General features: G+C 29.7%; 1 protein-coding gene across 1 annotated transcript; it reads right to left on the bottom strand.

Moving 5' to 3' along the window:
- Positions 1-6,970: 6,970 nt before the first annotated feature.
- LOC114742281 (uncharacterized) lies at positions 6,971-10,434 on the bottom strand. The gene is made up of 8 exons (XM_028930553.1): positions 10,312-10,434; positions 8,294-8,548; positions 7,953-8,059; positions 7,705-7,848; positions 7,461-7,583; positions 7,296-7,383; positions 7,118-7,213; positions 6,971-7,012 (listed from the first exon to the last, which is right to left on the bottom strand). Exons 1-8 carry the CDS (start codon positions 10,432-10,434, stop codon positions 6,971-6,973), a joined length of 978 nt encoding a protein of 325 aa, XP_028786386.1.
- Between the last annotated feature and the right edge of the window lie 7,294 nt (positions 10,435-17,728).

Here is a 17,728-nt window from a genome sequence, read left to right as displayed (position 1 = left end):
CCCCTCCCCTGTGCAACAGAATGACAAGGCATATTTCGGTCCCTCTCCACATCTTCATCAATGAAACTCTCCACTTGTCGTATTATCCTCGCATCAAAATCATCTAAATCTAAATTAATATCTATGCTCTGCTCGTTATTGTCAACATGCAGGGGTGACCAAGGGCCCTCATCATGAGCTCAACCTCAACCTCGACAAGACGGCTCTGAATATTCCATAAGTGCCTTTCCATTACGTCGAGACATAATTATAACTATATATTTAAAAAGTACAGAATTACAATTTAATTAATATCCAATTTAATTAATGAATTACATAATCCAAATTATTAAATAATTATGTAACAAATGCATTTTTTATAAATTCTATATGAATAATTATTATAAGTACAAATCAATATGTAAAGTACAACAAACTCAAATTATTTATAAATAGTTAATGTTAAACAATTATTTAAATCAATATTGAAATAATTAAATGTTTATAAAATAAATAAATAAATTATTACATTAACATATAAAAACAAATGTCTACAGTAACAAATAAATTATAACATTTACTAAAAAAGTTTATATGTTCAGTTCTTAAACCGCACGTAACAATCTTTATATATATAACAAATTAATTACAATTAATATTACATCAACAATTAATTTAACCAACTCAATTCATATATTCATTACATTTATAATCTATAACTACACAAAATGAAAAACAAATTAATTATGCAGTGATAGTTAAAAATCCAAAGATAAATAAATAAACATATTCAAATACAAACAGATAATTTCTAAACAACAACATAAAATGCATTCTTAATTAAATAAATTTTATATACAAAATTTTAATCAGTTTATACTAAAAATACTAACCCGGAAAAAGATCTTCAGAGTGAGACCCCCTTAAAACTTGTCAAGATAGGTACCAACGCAGCCAAAAAAAAAAACCAAAGACATATAAATATATAAGGGGCCTCCCTGGTTTCTGTCGCGGCCGCTTCTGTAGTGGTTGTATCAAACCATTGCAGGTGAACCGCTGCACAAACTGCTGCAGAGTTTGTAGTAATTATATATAACCGCTACAAACTCTCTTATTTTGCAGCGGTTCTATTATAACTGCTGCAAAATATGTGTAACTTTTGCAGCGGCAAATTTGGACCCAATAATTTTCCTAGCGGTTTTTTCCTCCAAATTGCTGCTAAATATCGCTGCAAATGTCCCTGCCATGTGGCGCCAAATTTTGGCACCATTATTTTGTGGCAATTTTATTCTAACTGCGGCTAACGCACAATTAATCGCTGCAAACTTAAATTTTAGAGTCAAACCATTGTATATTTGTAGCAGTTTTTTTTTAACTGCTGCAAATTCTTGGATTAGCAGCAGTTATTTATAATCATTGCAAAATAACCCCTACAAAACACTGTTTTTTTTGTAGTGTGTTAATGACAATTATGTATAGCTGACATGATATTTACCTAATTTATGAGAAGTTGTCATTATTTTCATACTATATAACCAAATGACAAGTGTGTTAAGTGAAATAACAAGTGTATCATTCGATTTCTCATAAAGTTGAGTTGCCAATGACAAGAGTGTTAAACCAAATAACAAGTGTGGTAAGCGAAATAATAACCATGTAGCTGGGTTTTTGATAAAATTAAGTTTAATGAAAAGTTGCCATTATTTCCATATTTTACTGCCAATGACAAGAGTAATAAGCAAAATAATAATTTTGTGATTGAATTTTCCATGAAATTAAGTTTGATGAAAGGTTGTCATTATTCTCATATTTCGCTGCCAAATGAAAAGAGTGGTAAGCCAAATAACAAGTTTGGTAAGTAAAATTACAAACATGTGACTAAGTTTCCAATGAAATTATGTTTCATAAAAATTTGTCATTATTTCCACATTTTACTATCAAATGACAAAAGTAATAAGGCAAATAACAAGTTTGGCAAGTGAAATAACAAGCTCAGTGATTGGGTTTTTAATGAAATCAAGTTTCATGAAAAAGTTAATATTATTCTCACATTTCACTACCAAATAGCAAGAGCAGTAAGCCAAATGACAAGAGTAGTGAGCAAAATAATAATTCTGTGATTGGGTCTCTCATGAATTTAAGTTTCATAAAATTTGCCATTATTTCTGCATTTCACTACTAAATAACAAGAGTGGTAAGCCAAATGGCAAGTTTGGTAAGTGAAATTACAAGCATGTGACTGAGTTTCTGATGAAATTATGTGTCATAAAAAGTTGTCATTATTTTCATATTTCACCTCCAAATGACAAAAGAGGTAAGCTAAATGACAATGGCAGTAAGCGAAATAACAATTCCATGGCTGAGTTTCTCATAAAATTGAGTTTCATGAAAAGTTGCTATTATTCTCACATTTTACTGCCAAATGATAAGAGAAGTAAGCTAATTGACAAGAGTCATAAGCAAAATAACATTTTGTGACTGGATTTCTCATGAAATTAAGTTTTATGAAAACTTGTCATTATTTTCACATTTCATTACCAAATAACAAAAGTGGTAAGCCAAATAACAAGTTTGATAAGCAAAATCACAAGTATGTGACTGGGTTTCTCATTAACTTCAAAACATTAAATATATATACATTGTTACCCTTTAGGACTGATAAATACAAAATTTTAACATTGATTTGCCCATAAATAAAAGACTAACATTTTGATATTTTCATGTCATGGTGCTGTCATCATAGTAACAAATTTGTAGTTACAATACTACTAAGCAAAATTACAACAGTGGTAAGCTAAATAACAAAAAACCAATGGTTCTTCAACAGCAACCAGTTTCTGCATAAATTAACTCACTATCTTGTAGCAGTCTTCTTCGAACCCCTCCAAAAACCCAGCAGCTCAACAATCAACATTTTCCAGCCACTCATATCGATGCATACCAGCGGTCTTCACAAACACTTTGAATCTAGAAGACAAATATAGTTTGTATGGCATCTAAGAGTAGAGAGAGGAGGTTCAATACAAAGATGGTAGTTGTGATGCGTTGTTTGACAGCAGCTTCTTCAAGAGAGGGAAAGGAGAGGAAGTGAAGGTAGACATAACAAAGATGATGAAGTTTAGCTAGGTTGAAGATGAGTTTAATTAGTTAGGTTGAAGAAGATAGATTGAAGATGGTTAGTTTAGCTAGGCTAAAGAACATGGTTTTGTGTCTGCAAATGAGAAGACGATATAAGATGCAGAAGGGCTTTTTGGTCTTTTGACTATCATTTTATATTTATAATTTAAGACCTGATCTCTTCAAATAATTATGTTAATTTAAAAACCCATTTTGTTATTTCATATTTTTAAGGGTCTTTTTTTTGCCATTTTCCTGTATTTATAAAGTATAAAATTTATAATAAAAAGTTACATTTTTCAAATTTTTCTTTTTGTCTGATCAACATTTATCAAAATTATTAATATATTATTAGTTTTCTTTAAAATTTCACTATTTATAATTTATTTCTTAAATTTTATATGATGGACAAAATCTTCAGTTATTTATAATAGCATGGGAAGGCGTGGAAATGGGAAGAGTCGAAATATATGATGGACAAATCTTCAATTATTTATAAAAGCATGGGAAGGAATGGAAATGGGAAGAGTTGAAATATCCTCCATCCTTCATCATGGATCACACTTTTTTGTTTTTTCACGACATACAGATCAAGAAAATATTAAAATATAGGTATTTTTTTAGTGACAAAATAAATCTGAAAGCCGGCAAAAAATAAATCTGAAAATTAGCGACCATGGAGGAGGTATCAATAATCATTTAAGCAGGACCAAGCATTGTAAATAAAAAATGATAAGAAATAAATTTCCTCCTATTTATTACTACTTCACTTCCTATTTAGGGGACCCATTTTGGAAGGTGTTTTTAGTCCTTTTTATAAAATATTTGATAGTTTTAAAGACTATTAAATATTTTTTTTCATATATACTCATATTTAGTAAGAATAGTGCGACAATAGAAATTATTATAATGTTAGAGTTTAGTATAGTTATCACTTGAATTTTATAACAAATTTAATGTTTTTAATTATTTTTATTAGTATGTATGAATTATTTTCAATAGCCTTTTGTTAGATGTTTTTATTAGCACTTCAAACTTGTCAATGGCTTAGGAGCAAGTGAATTATGTGTGAATTTTTTATGTTTGTTTTTGTTTTTTTTTTTAAATTTGAACTTTTTAAAACTGATTTTTCAATATAACATATTCAAATAAATTTCTGTTACACTGACTCTTTTTTTTATAAAAATTTATCTAAATATAAATTGTATTATACTAATTCACTCCCATTTCAACTTTAATTTACAAAACTCTCACAGTCTCACGCAATAATGCTAACCCAAAGTCCCATACAAGCTCAATTATTACCACGGTTGTTATGAAAAGGTATCTCAATTATTACCGTGGTTGTTACGAAAAGGCGTGGGCGCTTTGGTAGAGACGCGTGCTGTGAGCGAGGCAGAGGAAGAGAGAAGAGAATGGGAAAATAATGGGTGTTTGAATTTTTTTTTTTTTAAGTACTTTCAAAAGCTGCCAAACTGCCTATGAAATATTTAAAAAAAAAAAGATGAAAAGTTAATGACCCGTTTGGTAAAAAGAATTGGTTAGAAAGGATAAGAATAGAATAAAAAATTTCTCATCTGAGGGTCTGTTTGGCAAGCACTAAAATGAAAAATAGGTTGATAAAAATTTTATATTTAGTTGGATAAAAATAGGATGAAAAAGTGTTCAAGTTCACTCTATTATCCTTAATAAAAGAATATAATATTATTATATCAGAATGCTTTTCAACTTTATAGAAATACAATATTATTAAAAAATTTAATGATTAAAAAATGGATGAATAAAAAATACTATAATTTGAATAAATAAATATGAGTATTCAATATAAATATAAAAATTATATATATTAAATAAAAAATAAAAAAATATAAAATCAAATATAATAGAGAAATTTGAACAAGGAATGAAATACATCTATAAACAGAAAAAAAAGAATGAAATATGATCAAGCAATTTATAAATCTGAATGGACAAAAATAAAGTCAATTAAAATTTTTGGTGAATATATATTCTTTAATTTAAATTTAAATAGGTCAAATGATCTATCATTGGAAAGCTCTGAGGTTTAATTTCTAATGTAACATGACCCATTCAAAAACTTCTTGTATTTTGGAATTTATTTTTAAGACAGTAAGCAAATGTCACAAACGTTTCCACACAAAAAAAGTGTAATGTTGCGTAATTAGATTATTGAGATAGACGTTATTAAAAAGCTGATTAAGCTTGGATTTACATCAAACAATTTTTTACTTTAAAAGTATTTATAGTTTGTGAGATATTATAATAATATTAATCAAAGTTATCAGGTAAAAAAGAAGAAGTTAAAGTTGTAATTTAAATTTTATTGCATCTAATTTGAATCTGCTTAAGAAAATTCGAACTTGATGTAACAAATTCAAATTTTCTTGCATCAAATTTGAATTGGCTCATTTCCTTGTCACAGTTTAAAACTTAACCATGAGTTTATTAATGTAAATTAGAATTTGTATCAAAAAATTCCTGTTGGAAGTCAAAGATAGGATATATCCGGATATTGTGAGATATAGCGTGATATGTAGATATTATAGGGAGAGAGAATATAAGATCAGTAAGAGGATAATGTGGGATCCTTTGGATATGGGCTTTACGATTATGCTCCTGTATATATATGTATTCGATCATCGTGAAATAATATATTCTTCTTCTGCGCATTATATTTTTCAATTCCAATTTATGCATTATACACTCTAACTTTTGCATAAAATTTGAATTTACTCAGATTTTGTCATACTCTGTTTTTTACGCATTGAACAAAATAACTTTCAATTAGTTATGATTTTCTCAATTTAAATTCAAATTGGATAAATAACCCATATCATTCAAAAGCTATCCAAATCTAGTTTTTAATGCAACAAGATCCATTTACACACACTTCGTAATTTTAAAGTTATGATCAAAATAGTGAGCAAGGGTCAAAAGAATTTTTCTCACTAGATTTTGAATCAGATTTGAAAAATCATATCTTTTTCATATGAAAACATTTTTATTGAGGTAGGTGTTGAAAAGCTTGTTGAGTCTACTTTTGTATATAAAAAAAATCTCACTTCAAAAGTATTTATATATAGGCTATGAACACTAGACACGATGTAAATTTGATGATTGAGCTAAAGGCATTACTACAGAAAAAGCTAACTGTAGCGCTTATTTTTTTACTTTTGTAGCATTTTCAAAACGCTACATTCAAACCTATTACAAAAGATGTTGGGAATAAGCTGTAGCGCTTTTGAAGCGCTACAAAAAATTTTTATTTTTTTAATATGGTAACTTATTATTATTTTTTATTATGGTAACTTCCTGTAACGTTTTCCTAAGAAAGCGCTACAGGAGAAGCATTTCTTGTAACGTTTTATCAGGAAAGTTCTACAGAACATATTACATCCTATAGCGCTTTACCAGTAAAGGGTTACGAGTTATAATTTCTGTAGCACTTTCTTATGGAAGCACTACAGAAGTATTTTTTTGTTTTAAAAAAATTAATTGATATTCTATAGCACTTTTTTTAATGAAATGCTATAGAATATATAATTGTTTAAAAAAATATTTTCTATATAATTTTCAAAACCACATTTACAGAAACTTTACATAGAAATTTCTCAATTGCCAACAAAATTCAAAGATCAGATGCATACAATAAAATTCTTAGAACAACATAACTAATTAATTAGCAAACTTACATCACTATTATGTATCTTGACATAAGTTGTGAACAAAATCAATCTAGTTCTAATTCTTCTCAACTAAAGGCAAAACATAGGAGAGAAGCTATAAAATGATCCACTTATATAAAGTATTGTTGGAACACATATCTACACCACTCTTTAATGACTTTATCTACTTAGTTGTCAGTGTACTTTGCGCAATGTGCATCTTCATAATACTGCTCAATAATTTACATATATAGCCAATTAAAATCACTAAAAATTAACTATTAGACAATAATTAAAGTTAATAAACAATATAAAGTTAAACTAAAACTACTTACACTGTCAGGAATAAAAGTTTGATCATGAGTAATAATGTCTTTCATGAATCTCATAATATAGTAATCATAATCATTAATATTGGGTTTGAAAGGGCACTGCAGTAATATCATCAAATAATTAAATCAATTTATGAATACAAGTGGTTTTTTCAAAACTAGAGTAAATTTAAATAAATACTTTAATTTTTTTCCACACGTAGCTTTTTGTGGTGTCAGGGGCTTTAGAATAACTCAATGATGCAAAATCTCGATAGCCAATCAACGCACTAACAAAATAAAGTTGAAAGTAAATTGGTTCTTCAATCGTACAAATATACACACATGTGAATGGGTAGACACTTACCTATTGAGCAGCCTTATTATGTCTGGACGGTCTCTTGGTTCACCATGCTCTAAAGGATCCAAATAGTAAATAAGGGGACCCAAAGGTGTCGCTGGATTGATCACAATCAATATCCAATATTGCCTAAAATTTTTAAAAATCGTTTAACCAAATCAAAATAGCAAAATAATTAAAAAATCATAACTTATAAGAGTACAACCAATGACTCACCCCGCATTGAATGGCGCTAGAAATAACATATTACGAGTTCCTTTTGTTGAAAAGTACTCTAATCTTGTTAGATTGAAAATCAATGTCTTTTTTCCCAGTATGTTGGCCTATCATATAGGGATTGATAAATGAGAATTTTACTCTCTCATTGTCCATCAACAAGTCATGGTACAAGTGCCTTCATATGAAAACAAATAATTAGATTAAGACTAATAACATTAAATGATAAATAATAAGAATGATAAAATACTTAATCCATATGTTAATAACTGTAGCACCAACCATCTAAAATGAAGTATGTCATCCAAAACGTGCCAATCAATATTGCCAAATATATCATTTGCGCTGTAGATGTGCCTATCAAACTCTACTTGAATACCATTTCCTTCCTGAAAGAAATTAGGTACAATCAATTCCAATTGACTGCGATATGAGGTAATTTGTTTCTGACTTATTTAACTAGCTCAGCCTTTCTTTTTTGATATACTTGTTGAACTTTAGAATTGCTACTAGCCAATTGAATTTGTTTGCTCCTCAACTGTGTAACTTATAAAAATTATGAAACTAAATCAAATAATTATAATAATATAAATAAATAATATAGGAAAATGTAAATTTATTACCTTTTGAAATGGCTCAATGAGACCCATAGGCCATGCAACATAAGCACCTATAACATCTCTTACCATTGTTTGCCGATCAAGAGTAGGAAATGGTAATTGAGCATCTCCATTGGTGCAAACATCAATCCTTACACAAAGTATGTTCTCAGGCAATTGTGAATTATGTAGAAATTCATCACCATTACTGTAAACAACACCCATAGCAACTGCATTCTTAAAAGATTGATCCAAATACAATTTAGAATTTGAGTTGCCCTACCAAAAAAAATAGAGTTAATAAAGAAGAAATTATAAAGAAATTAAAAGTTAAATAGATAAAAACTTAGAGGAAAAGACTAGAGAAAACTTATCAGAGGAAGAGGGAGTTTAGGAACCAAAGTACAACTATCATTCACGCTTGGGCTATTACATGTTTGAATGTTTGGTCCTACCCCGTGTTGTATGTAGCTCTATAGCTAGTCTATTAATTGCATATTTTGTTGTTGCATTACACAAGTTTGTTCAAAAAATTGTTCTTGGATTTTCTGCTTGAAAGAATGCATTTCCTCTTTTAGTTGTGAAATCTCATTTCTGCTGCAGCACTTTTGGGGTCTAAAGTAAGATATCGGTGTCACTCCAAAACCAACACCTCAAACGTGACTAGAAACTTCAAGTACATTTTATGCTCTACTAAACAAATCGACATGTCAATACGTTAGGCTTTCTTTGGTGATTCTTGTGTGATTGATTGCTTGCACAAAAAGAATGATAAAATTATTTATTATAAAATAGAATAATTTAAATAAAAACTATTTAATGGAACATATAATATTTACACAATACTCTACAACTCTTCCAACTTCGTCATGAACAATTTCACCTTTCTTGTTAATGCAACTAGCCAACCACAATGCATGCCGTGATAATTGTGTAATATTTAAGTTTGATTCTTTTATCTACATATTAGAATTAGTTAAATTTAAAAATTACTCTAATAAATTTTATACATATCAAGCAATTATTAGTTCATATACTAATGTTTGCTCTATTTGTTCATATCCTATTCGTCCTTGTCTATAGCGATATTTTATGTTTATCAATTGGGACCGATTTTTGTAACTTAATTCCTGTTTAGATAAAAATTATTAATAGTAACATATAGACTACAATTGGAAAAGTCTATTATTACATGAAATTGCTCAGTTGTGTGTGACTTTAAAAAGATATCCCATTGTTCTTGATCGATGATACCATCATGTAAACTCAGTGGTGTTGGAATGATATTCTCATTATAATCTCTTATGTAGTATTTAACTAGATTAGAATGAAACTTTCTTAGAAGAGTGCCAACTTTCATTAGCACATAGCTCTTTTGAGTCTCATCAATAACAAAACAAGATTATAAGAAAAACCATATTTAATTGGTTCAAGTGTGATCATACGAGAAAAATAACCAAAATGTTAGAATAATTAATATTTTACCTCTACTTCATTCCAAACTAATTTCTTATATTGATTTAGGACTCTTCTCCAATTGTCAAATGTACAAGGGACTCTAACTTGTACAAAAGTATCAATGAAACTAGTAAATTTGCCACGATTGGGTCCAATTGGTTACTTCTTGGAATTCCACTCAATTGATGATTTGATCCCCTTGTTTCTCAACTTAATCAACTTAGCTATAATGGTCCTATCACGGGCTACAACCAACACACACACACACACACACACACCTCTCTGAATATATAAAAGAACTGTGACATTATCCTCATTCTTCTAAGAAATGTTGAGATTATCCTCATTTTGCTCAAGAATATTAACATCATCTTCAGTAGAGAATCTATTTTCTTACAAAATAATTGAAGTAGACAAAACATTAGTTAATAATGAGAGAGTTGAGAAAAGTAAGTAAAATAATTTAAAAAAAGAATTGAAACATGCAAGTAAATTCAAGCAACTCATGTTCTTTTTCTCTTTCTTGTTTGATTTAAAATAGTGTTTCTCTTGATTCTCCTAGTAGTTTAAATTGATATATTAACCCAATTTCCCTCCTTATGATCATATCTAATGTATAAGGGTTCACTCTCATCTTCTTCTTCATCTACATCAAAATCTTCTGATCCTAATGTTTCAAACATAGGATCATCCTCATCTATAGTCATGTATTCATCACCTTCAGTACCGTCTTCTTTTTTATGCTTTTCGTTCGATGGAAGTATAATGAACCAATTCTTCTTAGCAGAATCTAGAATGAAAAACACTTGTTCTACTTGTGAGGCTAGAATAAAAGGATCATCTTTATATCCAACTTTGGAAGGGTCCACCTAAATAAACCCTAACTCATCTATCTGCAATACATTGTTGTTGTTAACCCACTTACATCTAAAAACAGGGATCCTGAACATAGAGTAATCTAACTCTCATATGCGTTCAATGACACCAAAATATGACATTTGTGCATAGATAGGGTTTATGTCCTTAGCACTGGATATATGCTAAGAGCCAGCAATAAGTGTTACACCACTATTTTGCATTGTGCTACTTCATCTTGGTCTTGTGTATAGAATGTCTAACTGCTGATTGCAAAACCAGTGTAAGATAATACATGAAAGGTCAGTCCTTTTGATAACCATATCAGTTTTTTAGAAACTGAATTAGGATTCTTGTCCAACTTATCAATGATGTATCTTTTCAACCAATGGGCAAAATGCCAATTGTGTTCTTTTGTTATCAAATTTTCATTCCTATCACCAAATATACCGCGAAGAATATTCTTGTGTTCTTCAACAAATGGTTCAACTTCATCAATGTTATGCAGTATATATAAGTGAGCTTGCTCCCATTCAATCATTAATATGCTTATCACATTACTCCCTGATCTCTGCCCATCATGATGAGACTTTGAGATTCCCTACATGTTCGACATTAGATAGATAATCAGCACATAAGTCACTTGCTTTCTCAACCATATACCATTCAGTAATACAATCCTCTGGTTGATATCTATTTTTCACTTACCCTTTTAAAACTTCTATAAAATGCTCAATCAAATACATACATCTCAAAGAAACTAGGCCAAACATTTGAACCTCTTTGACCAAGTGCATGGTTGCATGAACTGTGATGTCAAAAAATAAAAGTGGAAAATACATTTCAAGTCCACACAAAGTACAAATAATTTGCCTTTGCAAATCTTGCAACTTCATTGAGTCAACCATTTTATTACAAAACAACTTGAAGAACATGCAAAGTTTAGTGATAGTGTTTTGCACTTTTTTGTGTAAAATAGATCGTATACCAACTGGTAATAAATTTTGTAGAAGCACATAACAATCATGAGACTTAAGGTTCTTCAACTTTAACTCTTTCACTGATATAATGCTTTTGACATTTGAGGAGTAGCCTTTTGGAACTTTAATTCCATGTAGAAACTCATAAAAGGATTTTTTTTTTTCCTTCCTTGAAAGAGTATAAGTTGTAGGAGGCAAATAAGTACGACATCCTTTCTCAACCGGTGCTAACTCTTTTCTTATTCCCGAGGTGACCAAATCCAACCTCGCATTGACACTATCCTTACTTTTTCCTTGCCTAATGAGTAATGTGTCAATTAAACTATCACAAATATTTTTTTCAATATGCATCACATCAAGAAAATGTCTCACATGCAAAAACTTCCAATATGAAAGTTCAAAGAACATTGACCTTTTCTTCCAACCATTTGTCACAACATGTTTTGCAAAATGCTTGCGAAAATTGTTATCTAAGTCTTTCACCTTCTCAAAAACCTGCTCACTAGTCAATATCTTTGGTAGATTACCTTCCTCTGAGTGCCCATTAAAAGCCTTTTCCCACTTTCCTCCAACGATATTTTAAAGGTAAGAATCTACAATGTCCCATATAGACATTTTTCTTATAATGATCCAATCGCATTGAGTGAGTATTATCTGCACATACAGGACATGCACAATATCCTTTTATGCTATATCTTGATAGATTACCATAAGCTCAAAAATAATTAATTGTGCCAAATAGCATGGCTCTTAAATTAAAAATTTTCTTCCTATACCCATCATACATATTCACGCCAGTTTCTCACATCAGCTTTAAGTCATCAATTAAAGGAGCCAAGTACACATCTATATCATTTCCAGACTGTTTGAGCCCAGAAATTAACATGGATAGCATTATAAACTTATGTTTAATGATCAAGCATCGAGGAAGGTTGTATATCATCAATACCATTGCCTATGTGTGATGGTACTACTCTGAACACCATGCGGATTAATTCCATCAATTGCTAATACAAGTTGTAGGTTCCTTTCTTCTTCCCCAAATTTAGGATACTTATAATCAATTTTTTCCCATTATGGAGAGTCTACAGGGTGCCTAAGTTTTGTATCTTCAATCCTTTCATTTGCATGCCATGTCAACTGCTTAGCAATTTTCACATTACTCTACATAAGCCTAAATCTTGGAATAATGGGAAAATACCAAAGGACCTTCAAAGAATTTTTACCTTTCTTCCCATATCACAATGCATTGCATATAGGGCACTTCTCCAACGATGCATACTGATTTCCAAATAAAATGCAATCATTAGGACTTGCGTGTATTTTCTCATAACCCATGCCATTAGAGTAAAAAATTTGCTTAGCCTTGTATGTTTTGGTATGAAGTTCATTTTTCTCTGGAAGCATGTCTTGTAAAAGTATAAGCAATGTAGTAAAACTCAAATCACTCCATCCATATATGCTTTCAAGTTATACAATTTTAATACTGCTAGCAATCTTGTGTGTTTTGTACATCCAACATACAATGGTTTTTCTGCATCACTTTTTAATATCTCGAATAAATTAGGACAATCACAAAGATTCTCTTCAATTGCATTTAGCATATCTTTAAGACCATTATCCTCATCACATATGCTTGTGCCAAACTCATTTAAAGCATGACTTGTGATATGAACTTGATCACTACATGAATCATAAGTCTCACCATGCCTTGTCCATCATGTATAGGATTGATCAATTCCATGACACATTAAATGATCTAGCAAATTAGGCAGACTAATTTGCTTTCCATAACAACACGCTAAGCAAGGACAAACAATCTTTTTAGGATCTTTTGCATGCCTCATTACAAAATCAATAAACTCTTTCACCCCATTTAAATATTCCATTGAACAGATGACTTCCATTTTTGATCCATGTCTTCAACCTCTTATAAATAAACAATTAAGTACATAATTATTATACTTATTAATAACTTTCTATATTTTGTTATTTATCTCAAAATAAAATCGGCAGCATGATGGCTTAAAAATGGAAATTTTCCAAGTTCAAGCTATCTCTTTTGACTAATATTATCTAATCAATCAATTAATCTAGCAAAACTCAATGATTTTCCACAGTTAAAAACAACAACAAAAAATCATATTTGCTAACATATATCAAATCTAAAATAGAAAGTATTCAAAGCCAACAAATTAAATATTGTGACATTACTTCTTTAGTTATTCTTCTTGTTATATCATATGTTTGGACCATTTTAACTTGCATATCTCACAATATCAAATTACAAAACTATGTAAATAGTTGTTTAAATAATATTCTTTACTTAACAAAATTTACCAGCACAACAACTTAAAAATTTTCGGGACCTAAAACTTCTTTTTAACTAATGGTACTTAATTAAACAATTCATATAGCATGTGTCATCAATTTTCAACAGCGCATAACAATAAAGATCATATTTGCCAACACATTATTCCACCTAAAATAGAAAATAAAAAATTATGACTATCACATACTTTCATATGTAACTAATAATAATTAATCATGTCTCATTAATTTTCTAACATATTTTAAGTTTTCATCAATAAATAGTTTTACAAACTCTAACCAGCTACAATAAGATATATTAAGCAAATTAAAATATTTATTATCAACAAACTTACATTTGTAAGCTTTCAAAATAGTGTCAGCTTAAAAAGTAAAAATATTTACAATGTATTGTAAATTGAGCTAAACTAATATTGAGTGCCCTAAAAAAAATAAGCAAATAAGTAAAGTAAAATAAATGAATAATTTTACAAAATCTAACCAACTAAAGTAAAAAGATATTAAGCAAGTTAAAATATTTATTACTAACAAGCTTAAATTTGTAAGCTTTTAAAATAATATGACCTTAAAAAATAAAAATACTTACAATGTATGATAGATTGAACTGAACTATACTGAGTGCCCTGCAAAAAAATAAGCAAAAAAATAAATAAAGAATAGAGAGAGTGGGGATGAGGATGAGGGGTAAAGACAAAAGGCATAAAAATCTACAATTGAGTAGAACTATATTGAATGTCTCGTAAAAAAATAAATAAAATAAAAAGAGAGTCGGGATGAGAAAGAGGATTGGGGATGGGAAAGAGGGGTGAGGACAAAGAGTAGTTGGGATAGGGACAAGGAAAGAGGAGTTGGGAATGGAAGGGGATTGGGACCGTGGGTAGAAACCGAAAGGGGGTGGAAATGAGGAAGGAAAAATAGTGTGAGGACAAAAAAATAGTAGGAATAAAGAAGGAAAAACTGGGGTGGGGATCATAGGTGGAGATGAACATAAGGATCGTGGTATGGAAAGTAAAGTGGGGAGGGAAAATGAGAGATGGGGATGCTTGGTGGAAAGGAGCAAGTGAGTGTGAAGACAAGAGGAGCTATGGGGAAATGGGAAGTAAGAAAAATGGTGAAGATGAGCAGTGGGACTGGTCAGAGGTGATGATGTGGGGGGAAAAAGAGAGGGGAAAAAACAAAGAGAAATAAAAAAAAATAGCCCACTGCTGTAGCATTTTCTAAGTGGGACCTCCTGTAGCGTTTGGTTCACAAAACTCTACGGGTTTAAAATGACCTGTTGTACTACTTTTTGCTTTCTCAAGAAAGCATTACAACAGGTGTGTATTTTTTTTTAATTTTAATATATGTATTTTTACAAAGACCTTGCTATAGAAAATGGGATAGTGTATATATATATTTAGAAAAATCTTCTGTAACGCTTTCTTCAAAAAGTGCTACAACAAGTGAAATATAGCAAATATAATATTTTTTTTTAAAAAAAAAAGATCTTCCGTACCGCTTTCTTGAAAAAGCGCTATAGGAAGTATCATACTAGCTGTAGCACTTTCTTAAAAAAATTCTATAGAATATGCTTTTTTTTAATAAATTAATGAATATTAGTTGTAGTGTTTTCATATTTAAATACTACAAAATAGGTGTTACAAATCAAATATATTGTAGTAGTGAGGGCTTATTGGTCAACCTCGGGTGCTATTTTTCTGCTTGTGTTGATGTGCTTCTAGGTGCACATGCTTGCCTTTTGAAGCAGTTGCAGAATGCTTTTTCTCCTTGCCCATTGGAAGTTTTTTTTTTTTTGGTTTTTAATTAAAGAAATATTTTGTTTATCTATTGAGAATAACGAGCCAATCTATACTGCATAAATTTTGTTTGCTTTAAATGATGAATGATGCCTTTTGTTTATTAAAAAAAGGATAAGAGGTAACAGATATGAAGATGAAGAAAGAAAAGGAGATGGCAATAAAAAACGATGAGGAGAGAGGAAGAAACAATAGGAGTAGAGTTGGGTTTTAGAGCTGGCGGGCTTAAAAGGGCCGGCTTTTCAAGACTGAAATTTTAAAAAATACCCCAATTTGCTAGGTCTGTCCCTTAAACTACAGGGTTTAGGGCCGGCCCGCGGGTTTTTGGCCCGTTTAAGAAAAAATGTTATTTTTTATATTTATCATCTTTTTATTAAAAAAAAATAAAAATAAACCAACAAAATTATTAATAAAAGACATAAATATAAATAAAATTAAGTCACAAATATAAAATATCCTCATATATAAATATCCATTAACATCCAAGAACATCTAAAATATTTATTAACAAGATAACAACATCCAAAAGTTTTATCTATAGTGCAATTGTAAAATAAATAAACACTATTATTAATCTCTTGAAACTTCATCATCACTATAATTAATTACTCTTCTTCATAAGTATGCTTTTCTTTCGTAATAAAAATATCAAGTTTTTCTTTTTTTTACAGGAATTTTACTTTTAAATTTTTCAATCTAGATATTATTTTACTTTAATGTGAGAAATATTGTTGTTGAAACTCAAGAATTTCTAATTCAAATTATAGAATTACATGTTATATAAGCATAAAAATACTCTATTATCAAATATATAGATAGTTTAAAAATATCAACGCATATAATATAAATCAAATCATTATTAAAATCCAAATTAACCCATTTTTTAAAAAATTTAATTGGATAAATTATTGTCTAAAACTAAATTTAATTTTAAAATGATAATAATAACTAAATATTTGAAATATTATTAACAATGTAAAAAATTAATAACATTAGAATTATATAAAAAAATTTACAAAACAAAAAAAAAAGGGCTTAAACGAGCAGGCCCGCGGCCCTCCAAGACTAGCCCTCCAGGACTTATTTCTCATTTGAAGGAAAAAATATCAAGTCCGACTCTCATAATTTCAGGGCATAAACGGGCCGGTTTGTTTACCCGGCTTATAGGAGAAGGAGAGAGGAAGAACATATGTTTTGAGAGCTAGATATGTCTTTCATTTTTGTCCACTTGTGTTGGAAAATTGCTTACCACCAAAAAAGGGAGAAACTGATTTTTCTTTATGCAGATGAAAATTTCCACCGTCGAAAAATAGCTTCCCAAAAAGTTGTCCAACCAAACGCACAAAGCTTGTGGAAAATCTTGATTTTCTTTTTCTAGGGCCAGATTTTCAGCATGCTAAACCGGCCTAAACGTGCTCTCGCAATACAGGAAATGGAAAAGCAGGGAACGGACACACGGGCCACCATGCTTCGATTTCCCTCCATGAGATTGTATTCGAGATTTGTGCCACTTTGTCTTAACCCAAGCTTTCCACCTCACCACTTCACTTTTTTTTTTTAAATGATTCTGAAATTAGTTAACAACAACAAATGGGTTAAGAATAACTTTTTGTTTTTAAATATATTTTTATAATAAATAAAAAAAATAAAAAAATATGTAAAAAAAATGTGATAAGACAAAGTATGACAAATGAGAGATAATAAATAATTAAGAATAAAATTAAAAAATATAAAACAAATTTAAAATGAAAATTTATAAAATGAACCACGCTTTTTTCTAAATTTAGAACTTATAACCGGGACCAATAGTATTTTCCAGAAAGAATCACTCGGATGCTTATCATAACTCATTTACAGGAGAAATTTTTAGTCCTAAATATAAATTACTAGTAGGATATTTAATAATCATTTTTTAATTTTATTTTTATTTAATTCTTGTCAGAAAGAGAGAGATAATCATTTTTTAATTTTACTTGATTTAATTCCTGTTAGAAAGAGAGAAAGAGGAGAGAGAGTTGACATTAATTTGTAAATGCAAA

Source organism: Neltuma alba, unplaced genomic scaffold (genome assembly GCF_004799145.2).
Source record: "Neltuma alba isolate B1F8T4 unplaced genomic scaffold, ASM479914v2 tig00003699_pilon, whole genome shotgun sequence".
Lineage (NCBI taxonomy): Eukaryota > Viridiplantae > Streptophyta > Magnoliopsida > Fabales > Fabaceae > Neltuma > Neltuma alba.
This window is presented reverse-complemented; position numbering and strand designations above follow the sequence as displayed.